At 48.3% G+C, this 22,913-nt stretch overlaps 1 protein-coding gene across 18 annotated transcripts in view; it reads left to right on the top strand.

The window, feature by feature from the left end:
- CABIN1 (calcineurin binding protein 1) overlaps positions 1-22,913 on the top strand; it is a 205,025-nt gene that overhangs the window by 99,966 nt on the left and 82,146 nt on the right. For all 18 annotated transcript variants that reach the window (XR_014785760.1, XM_084819973.1, XM_084819972.1 and 15 more), the window contains 4 exons: positions 1,816-1,961; positions 2,897-3,158; positions 3,259-3,519; positions 15,431-15,582. Coding sequence is in view for 17 of the 18 variants with exons in the window: in XM_084819973.1 (XP_084676099.1) it covers positions 1,816-1,961; positions 2,897-3,158; positions 3,259-3,519; positions 15,431-15,582 (821 nt within the window). In the remaining variant the exon portion in view is untranslated. The remainder of the gene's footprint in view (positions 1-1,815; positions 1,962-2,896; positions 3,159-3,258; positions 3,520-15,430; positions 15,583-22,913) is intronic.

Genomic DNA, 22,913 nt, shown 5'->3' with positions numbered 1-22,913 from the left:
GCTGGGGAAATTCTGCTTGACTCCTTCTTCGGGGTCCTGCAGAGTTCTATTCCTCATGCTCGTCAGTGTTTACATGAGACCACTGAGTGAGGTCATCCTGAGGTTTGGAGTGAGGTGCCTTCCACCCCCTGTCCCCTGATGGTTTGGTGGTTTTCTGGCCTTTTGCAGGTTTCCCCCCATTCTAAGGTTGACATGCCTTCCCTAAGGCAGGGCTGGGGGAGAAACCTCCTTCATCCCAAGGGCTGAATTCAATTTTGGAGAAGCTCTTGGGCCACATTCCGGGGATTGGCAGGGTCAAAGGCAAAGGGGGTGGTGCAAAATATCAGCAAAATATCAGCTGTAGTGTGAAGCTCTTACTGCCAGCATCTAATCCTTAAGAGAGGCATTTCAACTTTTTTAGAAGGAGGGGGAAAACTGCACAAAAGCCAGGAAACCACCAAATAATCACTGGTTGGGGGGGGCAGCGTGACCACCTGGAGAACCCCGGAGGACCAGATTGGGACCCCAGAAAGGCCAGAGCTGGCCTGTGGGCCTGAGGTCTCCACCCTGCCCTAAGCCTTAGCTACTGGCAGTGAGAGCTTTAAGCTGGTCTGTTTGTATCTTGCCCCTGGCCCCTCTTTGTCCTTGGCTGTGCCCAGAATGTGGCCCCCAGGAACTACTTCAAAATGGAATTTGTCCCTTGGGCTGAAAGAGCTTCTACACCCATGCCCTAAAGAGTCAGGTACAGATGAAGCCCAACTTTTAAAAATTAGTAAGACACTTTAAAGGGGGAAAGGGAAGAAATTCCACGTTAATTGAATTCAAGGGAGTTTATTGAATACAATCATGAGTACACACTGACTTGTGTTTGAAAAGAATACAGTTACCAGGAATCGTTGCTCTGGATACAACCCGGTGGGCAATTCTGGGAGCTCACAGAGATGGAGAGAGAGAAAAGGAAATGAGGTTGATAGCTCGACAACTCCCTGAGGATGGGGAGATGATGCCTAAAGATGCTGTCTTTTCCCCAAATCTTTATAGGGTTGGCGAGCCGTTTTTGTTCCAGGGGCCAAATTCCAATTAAGGAAGGGTAGGATAAGCTGCATTCCAGCATTGGGAAGGGCTTAAAGTCGCAGAGGATAAAGCAAAGTAGGTGGGGCAGATGTAATTCGTACCCATTGTGAATTTGGTAGCCTAATCTGAGTTCAATTTCGCACATTTGCAACCCAGTGTAAAAGACCGCAGACCGAAGATTTTAATATAAAAACATCAATTAGTTTATTGACGCACAAGCACTGAAAATAATACGATCTTCATATAGAAGATAATACTATGTATTATTGTTAATGACAGAATAATTAGGAAAAGCCATAAGGAAGCAATCAACAAAGCAAAATAAATGGTATGAGAATGACATTAGAATGACATTGACAAAGCAATCAATTAAAGCAACTCTAACCATTTAATTCCAACTGAGGATCTAGCTTCTTTCTCCTAACTCCCTCCGGCCCATCTTGTTTTTCAAAAAGCATTTCTGTTTCTTAGCAATACACTATTTAACCATGAAAAGCAAAATTTCATATTTACCAATCCAATGCAATGCATCTTGGGCCTTTCATTTCCATGAGAGCCAGTCAGTACAGGGAGGCAAAGGTTCCAGTGGTCTCCAGTTGAGCCATACCAGGGGAGAGGAGATGGAAAATATCCAGAAGTATCCCAGATAAGAAGAGAGAAGTAGTAACAGAAGAAGAAACCACTGCATTTGCGCAGCCTGCTCAAAAACTCTCTCCACCCACTAAACTTGTGTGCAAATGTTGTGCTGTTCTTTGTTGTCAGGTCCCAGCTCTCCCTGAGGGTGCAGACTATTCTCCTCCTGTTGTAACAGAGCTTTACTACCTCCTGGCAGATTACCACTTCAAGAACAAAGAGCAGTCCAAGGCCATCAAGTTCTACATGCATGACATCTGCATTTGCCCTAACAGGTCTGTCGTGGGAACGTGATAGAGGTGTATAAAATTGTGCATGGTGCGGAGGAAGTAGCTGGGAGGGGAAATCCTCCCTCTCTTGGGGTCCTCCAAAGAGTATGAGTGGTAGGAGACTCAGGGCAGAGAAAAGGAAGTCATAAACTATGGAATCCGCTACCATGAGATGTAGTGATGGCTACCAACTTGGATGGCTTTAAAAGAGGATTAAACAATTTCATGGAGGAGGAGAATAAGGCTATCAGTGGCTTCTAGTCCTGATGGCTGTATGCAACCTCCAGTATTAGGAGCAGTATGCCTCTGGATGGGGAACCAGCATGAGAGAATGTTCTCATCTTCTGCTGTGGGCTTTCTATTGGGGGCATCTGGTTGGCCACTGTGGGAACAGAATGTTGGACTAGGGTTCAGAGGAGGGCAACAAAGATGATCAGGGGACTGGAAACAGCCCTATGAGGAGAGACTGAAAGAACTGGGCATGTTTAGCCTTGAGAAGAGAAGACTGAGGGGAGATAGGATAGCGCTCTTCAAGTCCTTGAAAGGTTTTCACAGAGGGGAAGGCCAGGATCTCTTCTTGATCACGCCAGAGTGCAGGACACGGAATGATGGGCTCAAGTCACAGGAAGCCAGATTCCAGCTGAACATCAGGAAAAGCTTCTTGCCTGTTAGAGCAATACGACAGTGGAACCCCAGTTACCTAGGGAGGTGGTGCATCCACACTGGATGCAGTCAAGACGAGGCTGGACAGCCATCTGTCAGGGATGCTCTGACTTGGATTCCTGCATTGAGCAGGGGGTTGGTCTCAACGGTCTTATAGGCCCGTTCCAATCGTACTGTTCTATGATTCTGTGACTAGATAGGCCTTTGGCCAGATCGTATCTGGATCAAAAATCTAAAAGGGATGGCTGTTGTCTTGATTGTGTGTGTTACTCTTTCAGATTCGACTCTTGGGCTGGCATGGCTTTGGCTCGGGCCAGTCGGATTCAAGACAAGTTGAACTCCAATGAACTGAAGAGTGATGGTCCTATTTGGAAGCACTCCACTCCAGTTCTGAACTGTTTCAAAAGAGCCCTTGAGATCGATGGTTCCAACCTTTCCCTCTGGATAGAGTACGGCACTATTTCCTATGCCCTGCACTCCTTCGCATCTAGGCAGCTTAAGCAGTGGAAGTCCGAACTGCCGCCTGAGGTGGTGCAGCAGGTGAGGATTGAACCATTGGTCCAGAAAGGGTTTTGCCATTTGAGGTGGCCCACCCTGAGTTGCTGTTGCTGCTTAGCCTTCAGCTGGCTTCCTCTTTCAGATGGAAGAGCGGCGCAATGGCATGTTGGAAACAGCAAAGCACTGCTTCACTTCGGCTTCTCACTGCGAGGGGGATGGCGATGAAGAGGAGTGGCTGATCCACTACATGCTGGGGAAGGTTGCTGAGAAACAGAAGCAGCCTCCTGTGGTCTGTCTTTTCCATTACAAGCAGGCAGGTCACTTCCTGCATGAAGAAGCGGCCAGGTATCCCAAGAAGATCCACTATCATAATCCACCAGAGCTTGCGATGGAGGCCCTGGAGGTAACGCAGAAAAGCAGCATGCATGGACATGTTACTTACCAGTTAATTGAAATCTAAAGCAAAGCAAAATGCTCAGAGTTCTTGAGAAGCTTAAAAGGTCCATAGGCGACTTTTAGATATGAGTTTTGTCCATCTTCGCCTAAACATGAGAGCATGAGTGCTAAATCTCTGTGTGCATATCTGTGATGCTGCTTTCTGTTGAGCAGCCTTTTGTGGGTGGGAGCTCTTGCAAACACCAAGGCAGCACTGTGCAGCAGTCCTCCAAAGTCACTAGCCCACCTTCCCCCATGGATCTGTTTATGTGCATTATGTATAGTCGTGATGCACAACTTCTCACCTTTTTAAAAACATGTTTAAAAGCAGCTGATTTTGATTTGAGCATTGGTGCTGGAGGGGCAGCAAGCCACCTACCACTTCCCTGGGTTCCCACCTCCCCTAGTCACCCCAGAGCCAGCAAACCTTTAAAATGCATTGTGGGAGTGCGGCACACGCTGCCTTCCTCTTCCTTTCTTGTGGAGACTCTGTTGCTGGCGAGGGGGAATGTTCTGAGCATATACGATACCTGCACATGCTCAGAACGTTCGCCCAGCAATGTGTGAGTGTGTGTTTGAAAAATGGCGAACGTGCCTGTGTGGACAAGGGCAGGGCTCTCATGCAGGGGCGACCTGTGGATCACTCCCTCGAACGCCAGAATTTGTCCACAGCGCTCTCTACCTGGGAGTAAAGGAATCCATAGGAGAGCCGCCCGGGATGGCTGCCATCCCTCCCTTTAAAGGCAGGACACCAGGCGAGCCAGGCCTCGGTCAGTGTTCTTTCAAAACACAACACAAGCCCCTGACGGAACCTGCCCAGCATGGGGAATTCAGAGAGAGGCAGCAGAAGCAGCTTTGGCTGGGCCTTCCCTCGTCTTTCCTGCAGTGCAGGAATGAGAAAATGCCATGGAGAAGCCAGCTGGATCAGGAAGGGGAGAAGTTTGGTTTACATTTGTGTAAATGTGCAGCCCTGATTTGGATCAGGACTACAGCGATCCAGGAGTGGGGTGATATACCTTCTCCCCCACCTGCTGGTTTTCATAATGAATTCCCCCCCCCTCCCCACAGGGAGTGTGGGAATCTCAACACAAAAAACAGGGAGGCAAAGGTATAACACGCTTACACAGAAGTGAGGGCCAAACTTATTACTTTGATGTAAGCACAAGCAACCCCTATTCGGATTGGGACCATGGCACTCTGGAAGGGAGGGGTTGAAACCTCCCCTCTGTTTTCATGCCAAAATCCTCACCCCACTAGGGGCTAGAATTTCAGCATGAAAACAGAGGACAGGCACTTAAATCCCCCTTCCTGGAGTGCCACAGTCCTGATCTAAATTGGGGCCTTGTGTGCTTACACTGAAGTAAATGTTTAGTTTGACCCTAAGAGAGGAAATCAAGGTGAGCAAGTGAGAGAGACAGAGAGAGAAACTAGTCAGAAATTACAGGTGGTGTATCTTGTTAACTTCCACCTCCCAGCACAAGGAATGACTATTTGAATGAATCATTTACATTTGAATGACATTTAATAGGGATAAATGCCAAGTTTTGCACCTAGGCAAAAGAAACCAAATGCACAGTTACAAGATGGGGGATACTTGGCTCAACCACACTACAAGCGAGAAGGATCTTGGAATTGTTGTCTATCACAAGCTGAATATGAGCCAACAATGGGATGTGGCTGCAAAAAAGGCAAATGCTCTTTTGGGCTGCATTACTAGAAGCATAGCTTCCAAATCCCGGGAAGTACTAGTTCCCCTCTACTCAGCACTGGTTAGGCCTCATCTGGAGTACTGTGTCCAGTTCTGGGCACCACACTTTAAGAAGGATGCAGACAAGCTGGGGAGGGTTCACAGGAGGGCAACGAAGATGATCAGGGGACTGGAAACAAAGCCCTGTGAGGAGAGACTGAAAGAACTGGGCATGTTTAGCCTTGAGAAGAGAAGACTGAGGGGAGATAGGATAGCGCTCTTCAAGTCCTTGAAAGGTTGTCCCAGAGAGGCCAGGATCTCTTCTCCATCATCCCAGAGTGCAGGACACGGAAGAATGGGCTCAAGTGACAGGAAGCCAGATTCCGGCTGAACATCAGGAAAAGCTTCCTGATTGTTAGAGCGGTGTGGCAATGGAACCAATTACCTGGGGAGGTGGTGGGCTCTCCCACACTGGAGGCGTTCAAGGCGAGGCTGGACAGTCATCTGTCAGGGATGCTCTGACTTGGATTCCTGCATTGAGCAGGGGGTTGGACTCGATGGCCTTGTAGGCCCCTTCCAACCCTACTATTCTATGATTCTATGATTTAAGGAAAATGATGTCTTGATCAATTTCAGTCTTAATGAAGCACGGAATTTTAACTTTATTCAAACCCCTGTTGACATTAGAATGAGTGCTATATTTGTTTCTAAATTAAACAAATTAAAAGTGTCAGATATTAAAATTAAATGTTTAAAAATCTCTCCTTAAAGTGCAAATCACTTACATTAGAAGAGAAATTAAACAGAGAACACATCTAACTGGAGGGTAATTAGAGAGCCATCTGCCATTTTATCCTTCTGCTTATACTATAGATACAAAGTTTGCTAAGTTTATGACAAAACAGCCATACCCCTTCTCTGCAATACACTTTAAAATTGGGTGTTTTAAAATTTATTTGTGTGTGTATAGAAAATACTGGTTTTGTTTCTGGTTGCACACTGCTATATTCCTTTTTTTAAAGGATCTTATCTGTGGCCACATCGATTTTTAAAGGATATTTTTACCACAGTGGCTATACTAATTCATTTTTTCAAAAAGGATTTGATTGAATGTTTTTCTTAAAAAACATTGGTGTGTGTCTCGCTGTGTCTCGCTCCACGGTGCCAGAAGACTCCTCCTCATTTCTGCTGTTAACAAAGCTTACTTGAGCTGATGTTCAGGCAGAAGATGGAGGCTATGAGTAGGGCATGTGAGAAGCAAGAGGGTTTGTTTTTCAAATGCTGAGTGTTTAATATGAGTCATAAGAGTCATCGTCAGTCTTTGGGCTCCTGCTCCAGGGCTCTGTAAGGGCTTTTATAAGATAAATTTCTAAGTGGGGTACTGGATGTATATTGTTTCTAGTCCACATGCATATAAATGAGGGCACACAGTAATGCAGTCCACAGGTGGCCATTTTACATGCTAGTGGGGCTTATTATGAACATAGCGTAAGAAACTATGTTTTTCTAGCACAGAGTTCTTTATTTTATTATATCTGTGTTTTGCCTTTCCTCTGGGAACTAAAGATCTCATTTTTACCCTCACAACAATCTTGTGAGGTAGGTTTGTTTATTTATTTAAAACAAGTATATCCCGCCCTATATCATTAGGATCTTAGGGCGGCGTACAGATAAAATAAATTTAGACAGTATAAAACAATAAATAATTTAAACAGCTAAAAACATATTAAACCATTAAGCAAGTTAATACCAATTTAAAATCTAAAACAATAAAAAGTTAAAACAGTGTGCTACTTAAGGTAACACATTTAGCCCTCAAAGGCTTTGATAAAGGCATGTTTTAACTTGGCACCGAAATGAAGCCAGTGTCTGCGCCAGTCAGGCCTCCAAGGCGAGGCGTTCCACAACTGGGTGCCATGGTAGAAAAAGCGCTCTCCCATGTCCCACCGTAGTGTATGTCTCATACTGGTGGGGATGCAGAGGAGGGCTCCTCCAACAGATCTCAGTCCTATATGGCAGGCATACACAGGGAGAGGCGCTCCCTCAAATGTCGAGGTCCCAAGCCGCTTAGGGCTTTAAATGCCATCACTAGCCGCTTGAATTCTGACGGGAAGCGTATTGGCAGCCAGTGCAATTCCTTCAAAACTGGTGTTATATGATCTTTATGAGACATAAAGTCTAGCTGCTGCACTTTGCACTATCTGCAATTTCTGAATCGTCCTCAAGGGCAGCCCCACTTAAAGTGCATTGCAGTAGTCTAATTGGGAAGTTACCAGTGCATGCGCTACTGTGCCTGGCCAGGAAAGGCTGTAGCTGGCGGATCAGACGAAGCTGGCCCCAAGTACTCGGGGCCACGGAGTCCACCTGGGGCTCTAGTGACAGGAATGGATCTAGGAGTGCTCCCAAGCTACACACCTGCTCCGTCAGGGGGAGTGCAGCCCCATCCAGGACAGGTTGCTTACCCAATTCCCAGACTCGGGAACCACCAATCCACAGAGCTTCCATCTTGTCAGGATTCAGCTTCAGTTTCTTGGCCCTCATCCAGCCCATTACCGCCTCCAGGCACTGGTCCAGGTTAGGCTGAGAGGAAGTATGTGGCCCAGATCATCCAGTGAGAAATGGGAGGCATTTGCTGGTCCTACTCAGGCAGCAAAATGTCCTGCGCCAGCACTAGGCTGTGTGCATGTGTGCCCTTTGTGGCTCCTTAGTCTGAATGAGGCAGTGAGTCAGTCCGTGTCTCTTTCTTGAGTGTGAGGGAGAGAGCACTTCAGCGTGTGTTTACGTTTTCTGTCTCTGTGTACTGTGAAAGGGGAAGTTTGTGTTGAGTTCTCTACCATGCAAGAGATATGAGTCTTTTGCTTCCAGGAAAGCATGGAAGATGATTTCCACTGAAATATGTAGAGTGTTCAAACTACCGCACAATTGCACTCATTTCACATGCCAGCAATGTTATGCTCAAAATCCTACAACCTAGGCTTCAGCAGTATGTGAACCGAGAACTACCAGAAGTACAAGCTGGGTTCCGAAGAGGCAGAGGAACTAGAGATCAAATCGCCAACATTCGCTGGATCATGGAGAAAGCAAGAGAATTCCAGAAAAACGTCTATTTCTGCTTCATTGACTACACTAAAGCCTTTGATTGTGTGGATCACAACAAACTGTGGCAAATTCTTAATGAGATGGGAGTACCAGACCACCTTACCTGTCTCCTGAGAAACCTGTACGAGGGTCAAGAAGCAACAGTAAGAAGCAGACATGGAACAAGCGATTGGTTCAAAATTGGGAAAGGAGTACGACCAGGCTGCATATTGTCGCCCTGCATGAGAAACGCCGGGTTGGATGAATCACAGGTCGGAATTAAGACTGCCGGGAGAATTATCAACAACCTCAGATACGCAGACGATACCACCCTAATGGCAGAAAGCGAAGAGGATCTAAAGAGCCTCTTGTTGAGGGTGAAAGTGGAGAGTGCAAAAGCTGGTTTGACACTCAACATTAAAAAAACGAAGATCATGGCATCTGGCCCCATCACTTCCTGGCATATGGAAGGGGATGAAATGGAAGCAGTGACAGATTTCATTTTCTTGGGCTCCAAGATCACAGCAGACGGTGACTGTAGCCATGAAATTAAAAGACCCTTGCTCCTTGGGAGGAAAGCTATGGCAAACCCGGACAGCATAGTAAGAAGCAGAGACATCACCTTGCCGACAAAGGTCCGTCTAATCAAAGCTATGGTTTTCCCAGTAGCAACGTATGGCTGTGAGAGCTGGACCATAAGGAAGGCAGAGCGCCGAAGATGCTTTCGAACTGTGGTGCTGGAGAAGACTCTTACGAGTCCCCTGGACTGCAAGGAGGTCAAATCAGTCCATCCTAAGGGAAATCAACCCTGAGTGCTCATTGGAAGGACAGATACCGAAGCTGAAGCTCAAATATTTTGGCCACCTAATACGAAGAGAAAACTCTCTGGAAAAGACCCTGATGCTGGGAAAGATTGAAGGCAAAAGGAGAAGGGGACGGCAGAGGATGAGATGGCTAGATAGCATCACCGATGCCATGAATATGGACTTGAGCACACTCCGGGAGAGAGTGCAGGACAGGAAGGCCTGGTGTGCTCTGGCCCATGGGGTCACGAAGAGTCGGACACGACTTAACGACTGAACAACAACAACATGTAGTGAAAAATGTTTTTGCATATTTATTGTACATCGTTGACTCTTTGTGCGTGTGTGTGCACAAATGTCATGTGTGAGTTCAGTACTGGGGGCAGAGTAGGGGGTCACTATGGAATGCTAGCCTCGGGGCCTATCGTGGCCTTGAGCTGGCCCTGGCTGTGCGGCTCTGAGAATGCAGTGGCAGCAGCATGGTTTTGTGTGGTTGTGTGACTTCTCCCTTCTCCTCAATGTGCACTCATGATCTTAAAGTCACTTGATTCTCTGTGAAGTGGGAGTTGTTGCTGGAACAGGAAGATGTGGGCCCAAAGGAGTGCTTTTGTGTGGCTGTGTGATTTCTCCACCCACTCCTTTACAAGTTCATGTGCCTCAGTTTTCCTTTTCTGTGGGATGGGTTTCTACCTGTTGGCGGACTCAAAGACTGCTCCGCCTCTGCTGCCCCCCTGGTTCCGCTTCCGCTCACCTGACCTCAGCCCCACCTCTCAGATTAGGCACCAGCCTCCATTGTGGAGGGGCAATTAACCTTTTCTCCTCTGCACTATTTTCCCAGTCTAAATCCCTCCCCCAAAGTCCTATTAGTCCCACTGTGGGGGGAAAACAGATGTTAATTGCCTCCCCCAGCCCCACAGCTGATATCAAAGGTGCCCCTTTGGGTGATTTATGATTTATGGTACCATCCTGTACTAGAGTTATGCCAGTTGAGGGTCTTGCGGATGCTGACAGAACTCCCATGGTGGCACAGGGGGAAAGTGCATGGTTGCTGGATCCTATATCCCTGGAATCCATAGCCATGGTCCCATCGTTGACATAACATTACATCAGGTGCAAGGAATTTCCCCTTCTATTGACTTCAATGGGAGGAGGATTTTTTAAAAAAAAAATAGTTACCCCCCACACACACACACACACATATCAGTGTCTGCCCGATGACAAAGCATAGAATATGGTGTAACTCAACACCCAAACCCCACACTGGGAGACAATAATTCAGATGGTGGTGCGTGCAGCCAAGGAGCAACATTAAGGGGAAACTTTGGGGAAAAGGCACTGCACAACAGCGGAACGCTTTCCTCAAAGTAGTGGCCTCCTCACACCTGGGGTCTTGAGCATGTTGCTAACACTTCTCTGACTAGAGCCCTGACAGGTTCTCCAGATACAGCCCCCCAGCCCCATCGAACAACTGAAGAGGCCAGGACAGAGCAGCCTACACAGGTAAGCAAGGGAAGGGAGAAGCGGACAACTGCCTCTCGTGTTTCTCCACCTCATCCCATCTTCTTCAGCATATGTGAATGTTGAGCCTTGCAGTAATCCTTCCCCCCCCCCCCCAGCCAGTGGGGAGCAGTGTCTGTCACACACGGGGGGTGCTCACCCCACATGCAGGCAAGCTGTCTGGGTGAAGGTCAGGCACTCTGCTCCAGCCGCTAGCACTGCTGGACAAGCACTCGCGGGCGCTTTTGGCCTCGCAGGAAGCAGAACAAACAGCCACTTCACACACACAGTTTCACTACCGCCCTTCGGGGGGGAGGAAGGACACGCACGGTCACTGCAGCCTCCCCATCCTCATACGGGCGGGGGGTCTGTGCACTCTGGTGAAGTCACTCACTCTTCTCTTTCCCCCTCATCGTGTCTGTTGCACGTCCAGCCCAGGGAAAGTGTGCGCCAGATGATGGCTACTGCTCACTGCTCTCTCTCTCTATCTCCCCTTGCCCTCTGCAGGCCACTCTGCCGCAGGTACAGGATCCATTCTGTGCCCCATTCTGTGCTGACCCTGTGGGAGGCCCGTCCCGTAACCAGCAGTGGTTATTCCTCCATGAGTTGATAACCCGCTTGCTCCAGGCAGGCTCCCGTGCCTTTGAATGCTCCATTATGAATCGTTATGCAAAAGGGGAGGGTGTTCCTAGCAAGAAGCTGATGCCATCAGGGATGCCGTACCTGCTACCCTGCTGTCTGTTGAGCCACCGCCCAAGTGCAGGAGCTCTTTCCTTTCCGGATCTACTCCATCCTGGATGCTGACCAATAAAGGCTTTGGCATTGTCATGTGTGTTGCTTCTTTGTTGCTAGGCAGTGGTAGAGAGGGATCCCTTTTGCACACCCTAGTAGGATCTCTCTTCAGCAGGACTCAGGAGGGCTCCGAGGAGGGGGGCAGGGACCCCTCCACTGACCGCTCATCCAGGTTCCCCGGGCTATGAGGGAGCAGACATCTCAGGGTGCACAAGTAGGATGGGTGTGGTTGCCAGGGCGTATGCGGCAGGTGGTGGTGGTGGAGAGGGGGTGTAGATTGAATCACTCTTTTTTGGAGTTCTCAGTGACAGTTACCCAAAAGTAAGACTTGGCTTACTCTCTTAATTTCCTCTGACTCACAGGGACCCAATATGTTGGAATAACGTATTCCCCTAAATCTCCCATTCAGGAGAGCTGAAGGTACCATATTGAGATGTATAAGAATAAATGTCGTTCTGTACTTCAAAATACTTAAGTTCTACAAGTATTTGGCTTGAAAATTAACAGAACCTGCCAAATAATAAAGGTGAACAAGTCTTTTCTGCTGCCGAGAGTGAATTTTGAAAATCTGTATCTTTTGTTTCACTCTTCTTTATCTTGGATGCTCCATAGGACTTGCGTTATCAAAATGAGCATAACAGTATGGTTGGTATTCATCATTTTTTCTATTCTAAAGGGGGCGGTTATATCCCCTCAGTATTTATTGTAAGTTACTACAATTACTGAATACTTACACATTGAAACTTCTTGGAGTCCATTTAAATGTAAATAATATTTTCTATTACTCATCGAAAATATTAAAACTTTGGCCTTGTCATAATTAATGGAGAGAGCAATCCTATGGCCACTAGACGCTGTCTAGAGGGCCATAGGATTTTTCAGTTCCTGGGAGCTCAGTTCCCAGAACACCCCCCCCCCCATAGCCTGCGTGGTTCTCTGCATGCCAGCTGCTTCTCTGTGTTCGCAAACGGAGCGCGGAGAGGGGGATCCTGGGGGTGGGGAGGGGAGGAGACTGCGGAAACCTCTTCACAAGGCTTCCTATGCACCGCATGGCCCCCGCCCCCCCCACTCTGACATTGCCAGCTAGACGCAGGAAATCACCGAGCTAGCCGAAAATGCAGGGTGGCCAGAGCATGGAGGAAAGGATTCCTTCCGTGCAGCAGCCGCTCTGCATAGGACCATCGCCCGCCTCCGGAGGATTGCACTGTGAAGCAATAATTAGAAGATCCCTGCAATGAGTTCACCGGCTGCCTTTGTGTGTGTTCAGCATATGAGGCCCGAGTCTAGCCCACCAGGTGTTTTGGACCAACTTCCATCAACCCCAGCCAGCGTGGCCGGTGGTCAGGAATGCTGGTAGTTGTCCAAAGCATCTGAAGAGTACCAGATGCTTCGAAGTCCGGGACATCTGGAGAGCTGCCCTGGCTTCGCGGCGCCCTGGGGCATGCGTTGGGCCACCAGCTCGACGGCGCCTGAGCACCGCCTCTGGTGTGCAGGGCCCGCTGTGCTCCTGGCACCCCAGGGAGGTGCGGCTGGCCAAGCAGGCTGGGCCACAGCTGGTGCGCGGAGGGCGGGAGGCATCACGTGGCGCTTGGAGGACGCACCGTAGTGCACGCAGTCATGCGGCCGCGTGGGCAGCAGGGCAGCTTGTTTTTCTGCCTCCGTTGTGCCCTTGAGTAGCTGCCTGTCGGGGGATCTGACAGCTACTTTCGGGGATCTTTCGGGGGATCTGACAGTTGTTAGCACTTCCCAGTAAATGTGGTCCTGCGACCTCTGCAAAGCACTTCGAGGACAAAATCAATCACCTCCATAGCGGACTGCTCTTAATGCAGCTTTAGCTGAGGTGTCTTATGCCACCTTTTACCCCGTTTTATGGGACCAGTTTCAGTTGTTGCAGCCTGATCATGTGAACAAGCTGCTCACAGCAAACGCAACCAACCACGTGCCCTCCAAAGCCGTGCCCCTCTTGGCTGAAGCCAGCCAGAGCAATATGACCAGGTGGGTCCAGAATGTGATAATCCTGTCTTCACACGACGGGTGATGCCCGCTGCCCTTAAGGAGATGGTAGTGCCACCATCCTGAAGAAACCCACTCGTGACCCAGTAGTTCCTGATAACCGCCATCCTGTCCCAAACATCCCTTTCTTGGGGCGAGTACTCAAGAGGATTGTTTGTAGTAGGACAACTGCAGGTACTCCTGGGGGATACTGATGTCTAGATCCATTTCAGTCTGAGTTCTAGCCTGGTTACAGGACTGAATCAGTCTTGGTCACCCTGATGGATGACCTTTAGAGAGAGGGACAAGGGAGTGAGACCCTGTTAATTATCTTTGATCTCTCATTGGCTTTTGATACCATTGACCACTGTATCCTCCTGGAATGGCTCTGTGGGTTGGGCATTGGAGGCACTGTGTTTCAGCCCTAGCTGTGGGGTTGGTTTCAGAAAGTGAATGCATTGGGTGACTATTCCTTAACTCCTTGGCAGTTCTGCTATGGAGTTCCACAGGGTACCATCTTGTCCCTAGTGTTATTTAACATCTATATGAAGCTGCTTGGAGCGGTCATTAGGGGATTTGAAGCAAAGTGCCATCAGTATGCTGATGACACATAACTTGATCACCCTGTGACATCAGAATCAGGTGAATCAGTGCAGGTCCTGGGTCAGTGTCTGGACTCTGTCAATAAACTGAGGCTGAATCTTGGCAAGACAGGGCCCATGGGTGAGTGGTTCCTGAGTCTGGCTCATTGCCTTTTCTGGATAGGCTTGCACTCCTTCTGAAAGAACAGATCCGTAGACTGGGAATATTCCTGGGTCCGTCTTTGTTGCAGGAGGCCCAAGTGACTATGGTGCCTTGGAGTGCCTTTTACCACTTATGCCTGATATGCCAGCTATGGCTTCTCCTTGACATGGCACAGACCCTACTGACCTCAAGGTTGGATTGCTGCAATGTGCTCTGTGTGGTGCTGCCCTTAAGGCTGGTCCAGAAGCTGCAGCTAGGGCAGAACGCTGCAGCTTGGCTCTTTCAGCATGCTGAGCATTCACCTTCGCTGAAAGATCTGCATTGGCTGCCCATTTGCGACTAGGCCAAATTTAAGATTGTGCTGGTGGCGTATAAAACACTACACAACATGGGCCTAAGTTACTTAAGGATGTGCCATCTTCCTTATCAACCTGCCAAGTCCCTGAGGTTATCCGGTGAGGGGCCACCAGAACCTGGTGGTTCTGCATGGGCCTGAGGTCTGGTTAGAGACCACCCTGAGCAGAGCTTTTCGTGTATTAACTTCCTCTGTGGAGTTCCTTGCCAACTGATGTCTAGCATGTGCTAGTGTTGCTCTCATTTTTGCATATGCTAAAAACATTCTTATTTAAACAAGCTTTCCCCTGATTGAGAGCCAAATTTTATTGGGATAATTGCTGTGTTTTAAATATTTTTCTCTTTTGTGTTTTGTATTTTGATATTATTGTTCACTGCTCATACATTTTTTAGATGCAGAGAGGCCAGTGAATAAATAAATGTGAACACTGTAGCCGGCATTGTAGTCCATGATTAGTGAGCATTTGTGGAATTTCCATGCACTGGCAGGGTTGGGGGAGGTGTGTGTATGCTGGGTTTCAGCTGTATTTATATTTTCCAGTTCTGTGTACTTCCCCTCTGCTTCTGGGCTCAGCATGTGTTGGATACAATGGCATTTCTGCTGACATGATGGCAGGATGTCCCTGTTATATATGTATAGTGTCTCCTGAGCCAAGTGGTTCTTGTTTTTTTAATCCAGAGATTCCATGACAAAGACCCCTCCTCATTTCTGGCACATTAGGCTTGTTTCACTGGTCATCGTCTTTTCATGAGCAACCAGATGAGTGGCTTCCTACAAGCCTGCAAGAAGTAGCCTTTTAGTATACATGGCCTACAACAAGCTGTTTTCTTTATATTTAATTCTCTCCTGTTTCCAATAGTGACTGTTAGGTTTTTAAAACTAATTTAAAACCAGGAAGAATTTTGCAATGCACTGAATTTCTTTCCTTTAGGTGTATTTTCGGCTTCACGCCTCTATCCTGAAGCTTGTGGGGAAACCGGGCTCTGGAGTGGATGCAGAGTTGCTTGTTACTTTTATGAAGGAAGCTGCTGAGGGACCTTTTGCCAGGGGTGAGGAGAAGAATGCCCCCAAGATCACGGAAAAGTGAGTGCCGGCTTTCTCAAGATACTCTGGGGGCTTCAGTTCAATGGGAGGTAAATGTACGGATTTCTGCTGGTGGTGCCAAAATGCCGAAAAACAAATCCCGAAAAGCTTTACCTTGTAATTCTTGCAGTGTTCTGTTGGGCTGGCTTGGCAGGTTACATGTTCCATCTGCAGTCCTTTAACCTGGTGAAGGACGTCATGGGGTTGGATTGATGAAGTGAACACTATTTTGAGCCATTTGCGTCCCAGGCCTCTATAGTGGTCATAATAAGAGCCTTGCTGGATCGGACCAAAAGCCTGTCTGGTTCAGCATCTTATTTCCCACTGTGGCCAACCAAATGCCTCCAGGAACTCCAAAAGCAGGGAATGAGGGCAATAACCTTCTCCCACAGCTGTTCCCCAGCGACTGATATTCAGAGGCATGCTGTCTCTGATCACAGAGGTAGTATATAGCCATTATGACTAGTAGCCGTTAATAACCTAACCGCAACAACACAGCATCACCAGCCCTGTCCACACATTGGGGTGGGAGATCTGAAGAGGGGAGCTGCTCTTCCCATGTAGGCTTCCCGTTTGATTTTAACACCCTGATGGTGTCGGGGTGGGGCCAGCGAGGACGCAGTGGTTGGGACAAGTGTGGCCCTGCTCTTTCCCTCATGTGGGGGGTGGGGTAAATGCCTGCAGAGGACTTATGAATTTGTCTAATCCCATTTCAAAGCCATCCGAGTTGGCCCGCGCAGCGTCTTGTGATAACAAATTTCCTCGTTTAACTATTATGTTGTGTAAGGACTGTCCAAACGAGAAACAATTGTAAGTGTCATATTCGTGTTCTTGTTCATGGTCTCTGTGCAGTCCTACATATATGGTCTGTGGCTGTGCAGAGCAACATTTGGAACCTTCTAGACTCTAGATCTAGGTGATTAAATGTTTGTGGCTGGAGGTCTGTCCTTAGAACACACCCAAAGGGGCATGGCCCCCGCCTTTCTGCTCAGTTCCTCCTTGACTGCCACAGAGGTTACATCATTAGAACCTTCTTCAAATTCTTCTGTGGTACTTTTTTTTCTGTCCTAGCTTTCCTTTTCTTCGTTTTTCAGTTCCTTTCTTCAATTTTGCACTGTATTTCACGTCAGTGATTCTCTATGCTATGAAGTCTCTGCATCATATATTTAAAGGCTATTTAAAGGCTATTTTAAAAGTATTCAAGCTTTGACAGCAAAGTTCCTCAATTGGATGGTCACAACTGCTGCTTTCTCTGCCTGGGCAAGGGTCATGCAGTGAACCCCTGCTTTGGGGCTGCTTCCATTGCCAGAAATTTACAAGACAGGCATACAAGAACAGGTTCTGCCTCAGATGCTGAGGCCGCAGACACTTGAGTTTCAGCTACGCCACTGTGCTCCTGCACTCTCATTTTCATCCAGCAACCTCTCTGCTATGCTGCATCCTCCTGAAATGGCCGCAAGTACTATTATGGACTCTAGTCACGCTAAGACACCACATACCTTGGGAGCCAACTCAGCCATGATGTTGCATCATAAGGTATGGCCTTACCCACCTCAGAATTGACAGTGGTTTCAGTACTGGAGTTCACAGTGGAAGCAGCTCCTTCAAAGCAGTCCTACTGAGCAGGTACATACCTACTTTGCAGGCACATACCTGGTGTTGGGATCTTGATACAAGGTTGGGATTCTGTTGCTGTACCAATCACCTCACTGCCTAACAGTTTCCCTGCCTAAGCTGCCAGAGATTGTCTCAAGTGTAGTGTTGTTGGTGATCTTGGGAGACTTTAATATTCATGCCAAGGCTGCTTTGACAGGGGTGGCTCAGGAAATCATGGCCTCCATGTCAACCAAGGTCCTTTTTTAGTTAATATCGGGACCAACACATGTGGCAGGACTTGCCTTAGATTTTCTTTTCTGTACTGGACTAGGGGAGTCGTTGGCGTGGACACCTCACTGCCTGATCAGTTTTCACCTTCAACTGTCTGTGAACTCCACGGGGTAGTGGAGCAAATTTGATAGTCTGCTCCAGGAAACTGATGAATCAGGATAGTTTTCTGAGGTCTCTTGGGGATTTTCCTGCAAGCTTAGCCACTGATCCTGCTGAGGCTCTAATCTCCACTTGGAATGAGGGGATGGATGGCCTCTGCTTCTCCTATCCAGCATCTGCTTGGACTCGTGCCCACAACCACTTCTGTCACCTCATTTGCAAGGCTCCGAACGTGACTGTTCCAGTCATGGTTTCTCACTGTCTTCTGCCCAGAATGGGATTAATCTCAGATGCAGCTACTGCTGCCTGATTTGGTCCGACATTCTCTTCGCTGGTGGATATTCTTCTTCCACCTCCAGTGGGGGATCCCACGCCAACAATGACCAGCTATCCCAGGAAGTAACCACAGATGCCTTGACCTCAGTTTGGGGGGCACATTGTGGCCTATATTGAGACCAAGCAAAATGGTCTCCAGAGGAGACAAAATATCACATCCATGATCTCGAATTATTAGCTGTATAGAAGACACTAATTACCTTGGAAACCGTTCTGTGCAACCAGGTCATGTAAGTCACAGTGGACAACACTTGCACTGTTTGGTACATAAACAAACAGGGAGTACCCAATCAAGGACTACTGTGGCTTAGTTTGAATCTCTGGGATTGGGCCATATCTCGAGACATCAATTTGTTTGCCAGCAGGGAGGGAAAACACATTGGCCGATGCTTTAAGTCATTTGGAACAGACGTCACGTGAGTGGATGCTAGACCAGACCATCACACACAATCTCTTCAACTGTAGGGTGTACCATGGTTCAGCCTCTTTGCCGCCAGCAAGAATGTTCAGTGTGACCTCTTCTGCAGCAGAGTGAGTTTTGATTGTTCTTCCCTTGGAGATGCTTTCCTCTCTCAATGGGATTTCAATGTGCTTTCTATATGCTTTCCCTCTGATTCCAGTCATCACAAGGGTCCTGTCCTATCCGTCTTGCTGAACCTTGCTCATCATTCTGATTATCACCTTACTAACCCTATCAAAAGGAGTCAGGCTGACCCTGCCCAACTCCTCATCCCTCCTGACCCAGCAGAATGGCCGTGTTTGGCATCTGGACCTCCCATTACTCCAGCTCCCAGCCTGGCGGATCCAGCGCTCTTGTCCATCCTACCAGATGTTGAACAGGTCTTAGAGGCAGCCAGAAAACCCAGCACTTGCCAGCCCTATGCTCTAAAATGGTGAGCATTTCTACAATATGCCAATTCTATTCCTGTCGATCCCGTCACCTGTCCTCTTCACCATGTCCTTCAGATCCTCTTGGAACTTCACAAAAAGACTTGCCTCTTTGTCACTTCAAGTCTATTTAGTGGCCATGTCCACATTCCACAGTCTGATTCAAGGGTTCACAGTTTCTTCTCATGCAGTTACAAAGGGACTTAAAAATCTTTATCCTCCAGTTTCCAAGCCTATTCCTACCTGGAGCCTCTGTCATTTTGATCACTCTAACGTCCAAACCATTTGAGCCTCTTGCTACATCCCACCTTCATCTCGTTACTTTTAAGACACTCTTCCTTGTTGACATAACCTCTGTACAAAGAGCAGGAGAGCTAGTTGCCCTCCATTCCGACCTTCCATTTACTGTCCCCTACAGGGACAAGGCAGTGCTCAGACTGGATTCAATCTTTCTACCAAAGGTGTTTTTTTTCTTACCATCTCAACCACAACATTATCCATTCTGGGGGGTTTTTCCTGATCCAACTACACTTTTGGAGTCCTCCTTCATTGATAAGATGTATGAAGGTCTGTAGCTTTCAATCTACATAGGATGGCTTCCTTTACAGAGACCCCAAAACTCTTTTATCTGATGTCGGGGGGAAACTAAGGGCTCCTCAGTTTTGACACAAATACTCTCTGTTTGGGTCTCCGACATGATTAAAGTTGGTTATGCATTGGCTTGGCTTCTGGTACCAAGTTCAGTCCAGGCCCACTCCACCAGGGCTCTTGCCTCTTCAGTTGCCTTTTCAAGAGGCATTTGTCTCCAAGAGCTATGCCAGACGTGGTCCCAGGCCACAACATTGTTAAACGCTACTGCCTTGATGTTTGAGCACAGATACCGTATTGCGGTGGTTCCGGTCCTTCCTCTCCGGCAGGTACCAGAGGGTAGCACTGGGAGAGGAGGTTTCGGACCCGTGGCCACTTACTTGTGGGGTGCCACAGTGTTCCATCCTCTCCCCGATGCTATTTAACATCTATGTGAAGCCGTTGGGGGCTATCATCAGGAGGTTTGGGGTGCAGTGTCATCAATATGGGGATGACATGCAGCTCTACCTCTCATTCAAATCTTCACCAAGGTTGGCCGTAGAATCCCTGTCCAAATGTCTGGAGACGGTGAGTGGCTGGATGGGGAGGAATAAGCTGAAGCTGAACCCTGACAAGACCGAGGTACTTTTGGTGGGAGACAAGAGGAGGCTGGGGGATGTTGACCTGGTGTTGAATGGGGTACGGCTACCCTTGAAAGACCAGGTCCACAGCCTGGGGGTCATTTTGGACTCCCAGCTGTCCATGGAGGCTCAGGTGTCAGCTGTGAGCCGGACAGCGCTGTATCAACTCCATCTGATACGGCGGCTGCGCCCCTTCCTTCCCGACCATCTGCTCCCATCGGTAGTACATGCCCTGGTCTCCTCTCGTTTAGACTACTGTAATGCGCTCTACGTTGGGTTACCCTTGAAGACGGTTCGGAAACTGCAGCTGGTACAGAACGCGGCGGCTCGCCTGATTAAAGGCAGCTGCCGGCGAGATCACATCACTCCAGTGCTGAAGGAGTTGCACTGGTTACCAGTTGTTTTCCGGGCCAAATTCAAGGTGTTGGTTTTGACCTTTAAAACCCTATATGGTTCCGGCCCAGCCTATCTTAAGGAGCGCCTCCAGCAGCACCAGACAGGCCGCTTAGCAAGATCAGTCTCGGATGGCCTTCTCTCTGTCCCATCAGCCAGGACAGCTAGACTGGTGGGGACGAGGGAGAGGGCGTTTTCTGTGGTGGCCCCCACTCTGTGGAACTCCCTCCCTAGGGAACTCCGCCATGCCCCCTCTTTAATGAGCTTCCGTCGTGCATTAAAAACGTGGTTGTTCAGGCAGGCATTTGGGGTGGGTTAGGGTATTTTAAAAAAAAAAAAATATGGTAAAATTTTATTGTTTTAAATTGTTTTATTGTATGTTGTATATCGCCCAGGATGGCTGGGTGACCAGCCAGATGGGCGATTAATAAATTTAATAATAATAATAATAATAAAGATAGAAAACTCCTTAGGATGGGCAGTGCTTTCCTCTAAACTGGCTTGACCACCTGTTCCGCCCTCTTTCTGGTAAGTCAGCTCATTAATCACCCCTATGTCTGATACACAGAGACCACGAAGAAGGACAGGCTGTTTATCTGTAACTGTAGTTCTTCGAGTGGTCATCTCGGTGCAGTTCTTCAGTGCAGTCACACAGCCCACCTTCCTACTCCACTACAAGTGTTTTGATTTGAACTATGCTATTTATACTGGGGCATCCTCAGAGAAACCCAGAAGCACCACCCTCTAAGCATGCACAGGAGGGGGGCAGGTAGGGTGAGCTTCCTGTCTAAAAGTTTCAAGTCTAGAAGGTTCTGACGGAAGTCTGTGCAGGTGCAGGTGACTGCACAGATGACCGCTCAAAGAACTACAGTTACTGATAATCAACCTGTCCAGACCTGTCACCTTGCAAAGTAGCGGATGCACACCTTGTCATATGGGTTTAGAATTGCAGTCCATCATGGTGGGAGCCCATTACTGTCGAGCATCATGCTTGGCTTTGCTCATTAGGACTCACTCAGGAGGCCCATTCCTGCATCAAATATCTCATTTCTAACAGCATGGGCCTTTTCAGTGTCAAAACTCCAAAGAACAGTGTGCTCAGGATAACGAGATCTTATCCTGCCAAAAAGTTCCAAACATCCCATTACCAAGTGTCAGCTTTGACCTCATCCATACCCCGTTCAAGAGCCATGTTCCTTGAGTTTGGTACCAGACTCTCCCACTTGAAGTCACACTTATCATGCCATCACCATGGATCACTGGGCACTTGCTGTCATTCACATGGGGCATGTGATCAAGGGGCATGGCTTGCCTCAATAGATGTAAACGATGTCTGCTTCAATGTCTTGATCTGGCCAGAACAGTGCCACTTTCTTCACTTTGCCCTGGGAGACTGTTGTTTTCAGTTCAGAGTTTTGCTGTTTGGCTTAGCCGTGGGTTTTCACAAAGTGCATGGCTGTCGTTGCTGCACCCATCCACCAACAGAGAATCTCTGTCTTCCCATACATCAGTGACTGGCTTCTCACTGTGCCCATGAAGCACCAACTGTGGCACCCTTCGCCTTCATACTTGAGCTCCTTGGCACCCTAGGTCTCTCTGTCAGTGTGTCAAAAGTCTCACTTCGCTCCACCCATCACCTAAAATTCATAGGTTCACATCTAGACTTTGCAGCTGGTCATGCTTATCTGTCCTCCCTTATAAGCTTGAACCTTTATTGGATTAGCCACTGACATAGCTGTCAGGCCTGACCAGCCATTCATCCAAATCTAGAGAGTGTTGGGGTTGATGGCATCCAAAATAGCCAGTACCCCATTTATGTGCTAGCGGATGCATCTGCTACGACGCTGGCTCTTTAGCCAGGGTGCGTTCCCAAGCAAGACACCTCTGTCTGGGTTGAGGTCTGGCATGCCTTTCGACGGTGCACGCTGCCCTACGCTTTGTTTCATGGGGTCCCTTTACTCTTCAGTTCCCCACATCTTTAGTCGCCACTGATGCTTCCTGTCATGCTTGGGGAGCCCACTGCAGAGGGCTCACCATCAGTGACACATGGGCCAGGCTAGAATCTTGAGTTCACATAAATGCCCTCAAGCTACTTGCAGTTGTCAAAGCCTTTCAGGAGTTCAGGATCTCACTGCAGGGCTGAACCCCCCAGGTGGCCACTGGCAACATGGCCATGATGTTTTACACGGGCGGCACAGGATCCCACAAATCTCCTGAGCCTTGGATCCAACCTCTGGAAGCAATACATACTCAGTGGTAACACTCTTATGGTTGTTCATCTTGCAGGTAGGGATGGCGGAGAATTCCGCCACGGACCCCAATGAGGCTAGCCTATTGCGTGAAAAACCACAGCCACAAATGGCATAGCAGATGCCATTTGCGGCTGTAAAGCCCTTAGTTTAAGCTAAATGCAGCCATTTACAGCTGCATTTAGCTTAAACTAAGAGCTTTATGGCCGCAAATGGCATAGTGGACACCATCTGCGTCCGGAGTCAGCCTCAGCCAGTGATACGGCACGGC

This window comes from Heloderma suspectum, chromosome 13, assembly GCF_057233095.1.
Source record: "Heloderma suspectum isolate Gila_16-S chromosome 13, 16-S_ref, whole genome shotgun sequence".
Lineage (NCBI taxonomy): Eukaryota > Metazoa > Chordata > Lepidosauria > Squamata > Helodermatidae > Heloderma > Heloderma suspectum.
This window is presented reverse-complemented; position numbering and strand designations above follow the sequence as displayed.